We start from the raw sequence: 2,738 nt of genomic DNA, 5'->3' as shown, positions 1-2,738 counted from the left end.
ACCTATTGACTTCAGTTGAGCTGCAATATAACATATAAGCAGCAGACGAAGGTGGCGCTGTTCTTGATAATAAGCAGCCATGTTTTCTCTTATCCAGTAGAGCCGCTTTGAACATTAGGCTGGACATCCTGGCAGCATTAGATGACTAGATCTAGGACTGCTCATCTATCAGGCTAAATCTACTAGGCCCCTGGGTGCCATAGATGCTGCCCATTCTTGCTTTAACCATGATGGCACAGCCTCACCCCATGCTAGTCTATATTAATAATCTGCATTGCAAGATCCAATATTAATGTGATAACATCATTTTCAATTGATTCCCGAGACAACAGTAAAACATCCTGTTTCTCCCAGGTATACAAGACGCAGACAAGGGATTACAACACTGTAGCAGCCGGGCCCTTATACTGCATTGTGCGTGTCAGAACTGATATTAAATATTGTAGAAACTAGAGTAAAAAAATTGCCAGTCGCCCTCTTATTTCAAGCGGTGTCTGTATCTGGGAAAGCTAGGTGACGTCCAATATGTGCACCATTAGAGCTCCCACCCAGCTTTCCTAGAGACTTACAAGGTCACTCAGTTTATTAAGAGTCTCGGAAAGATGGGTGACTGCAGTCAATGTAATGCTGCCGATACTAGCAGTCACCCAGCTTTCCCGGAACAAGGCATGACTGAAAATTTTCAGGGCCGATTCTCCTTGTAGCACTTGGCACATAAAGATGACATCATTTGTTGTGGCCTCGTTTCCCATCTTTAGTAGCAGATCTAGGAGGAAGTCCTGGGGAATATGGGGTTAGGTACCACCTCCTGTAGGTCACGTACCAGCCCAAAATGCCAAAACTGGTCCCGAGGAGTTTTTGCGAGAAATCGTGAAAATAAATGGCAGTACAAAAAAACATGAAAATCCACACGAAAGCCAGGAAAGCTAGTGACAAAGTCAGGACGTTAACAAGATGCCGCTGCCAGGACTTCTCAAAGCGGAGCAGGTGGCCGGCGATGGCCTCTTCTAGAATCATAAGGGTGCAGTAGGGCAACAAAAACGAGTGTCCTGAAATGTCAAAGCCATCCCAGAAGCCCCCGCTGGTGATACAGGCCCGCTTATCTGTAACCTCCGCCCTGACCTCCAGCAATGCAGAGGAGTTGTAACACGTGCCTGTGGCGTTCTCGATCACCATAAAAAAATTTGTGCTGGTAAACCAGATGATGGTCCCAACTAGGAGGGCGCCAAGCCTGCGGAAAACCGCGCCCAGGCTCCGCGTAGCTACGTAGCTGGTCAATGCGATGAACGGCAAGAGACAGAGGAACGTCCATCCCCAGGAGACCTTCACAAAATACCTAATGGAACAAAAATAGAAAACTGTATCATACAGGTCATATAAAAATGCCAACGGAACAGGTGGCTCCCTCTGCAGCCACCAAAGTTATGGGGGCACCCACTGCAGCCACCAAAGTTATGGGGGCACCCTCTGCAGCCACCAAAGTTATGAGGGCACCCTCTGCAGCCACCAAAGTTATGGGGGCACCCTCTGCAGCCACCAAAGTTATGGAGGGCACCCACTGAACCACCAAAGTTATGGGGGGCCACAATTATGGCTGGCAATGTTATGGGGGCTCCCACCATTACCCACTGGCACCTATGGTAGCTTGCAATGTTATGGGGGCACCCACCATTACCCACTGGCACCTATGGTAGCTTGCAAAGTTATGGGGGCACCCACCATTACCCACTGGCACCTATGGTAGCTTGCAATGTTATGGGGGCAACCATTACCACTGGCACCTATGGTAGCTTGCAGCATTATGGCGGCACCCAGACTGTCATGTGATGGGAGATGCCGAACATGGCCGGCAATGTTATGGGGGGTACTGACTGAAATGAGCAACCTCTTGGTTCACCAACTGGGGACTGCAACATTATGGGGAGCACAAACTGTGGCTGACATTTTTAAGGAGGTGCAAGGTGTGGGTGACACTTATGGAGGTGAATGCTATGGCTGGCAATGTTATGGGGGACAAAGTCACTACTATGTGAAAAAGAAAAACAGAAAAATGTATGTAAGCTGTGCCATCTCCATAAGATATGTGGTATATTTCTCTCCGCTACTTGCAAGCCGCACCAGTTACCGCTAGAAGTGAACAGCAGCCCCAATAGAGAACTCTCATTAGAAAGCCTTGCAGTAACACATTACAGACGCTAGAGGGAGCTATACGCTACACTATACAATGACAAGTCCTTGACTGCCGAGACCCCGCCCCCTCTCACTTACACGTTCAGGACGTTCTTCTTGTTATTGAAGTAGGAGTCTGGCAGCGGCCATTGCTCCTTTACCAGAGATCCGACCAGGGAGATGGCCGCCAGACCCCATGCGGCGTGTCTGCGGAACGTCTCACTGAAACAATGTCTCCGTATCCAAGAAGCGAAAGCCTCGAGGTGCTCCATGCTGGTACCAGGCCGCCGGCCGACACAAAACACGTGACGTCTTCCGCCAATCACGAGCTAGCAAACTCAGGGCAAGTCGGTAGACTGAAACATGGCGCTGCCTGACTCAACGCGTGTATTTTTTTATTCAATGGGAGTAAGCTTTATTGGCACACTAACACATTCACATTTCACAGTGTTTTACCGTGGAACAGTATCCCTTTATAAGAAATGCGGCTGTGGGCCATACTATAGGTGTGTGTATATTATAGGTATTATGTAACTATATTATATTATAAGTATATTATAGGTGTGGAC

The 2,738-nt window shown here is 48.3% G+C and overlaps 1 protein-coding gene across 1 annotated transcript; it reads right to left on the bottom strand.

Moving 5' to 3' along the window:
* Window positions 1–402: 402 nt before the first annotated feature.
* Window positions 403–2,499, bottom strand: LOC138775522 (acyl-coenzyme A diphosphatase FITM2-like). Its single transcript, XM_069955952.1, has 2 exons — window positions 2,269–2,499; window positions 403–1,336 (listed from the first exon to the last, which is right to left on the bottom strand). The coding sequence occupies exons 1-2, from the start codon at window positions 2,439–2,441 to the stop codon at window positions 727–729; spliced, it is 783 nt and encodes a 260-aa protein (XP_069812053.1). The 5' UTR covers window positions 2,442–2,499; the 3' UTR covers window positions 403–726.
* Between the last annotated feature and the right edge of the window lie 239 nt (window positions 2,500–2,738).

The sequence above is a fragment of the Dendropsophus ebraccatus genome, unplaced genomic scaffold, assembly GCF_027789765.1.
Source record: "Dendropsophus ebraccatus isolate aDenEbr1 unplaced genomic scaffold, aDenEbr1.pat pat_scaffold_1698_ctg1, whole genome shotgun sequence".
Classification (NCBI taxonomy): Eukaryota; Metazoa; Chordata; class Amphibia; order Anura; family Hylidae; genus Dendropsophus; species Dendropsophus ebraccatus.
The sequence above is the reverse complement of the archived record's forward strand: the minus strand, read 5'-3'. Positions and strand labels throughout refer to the sequence as shown.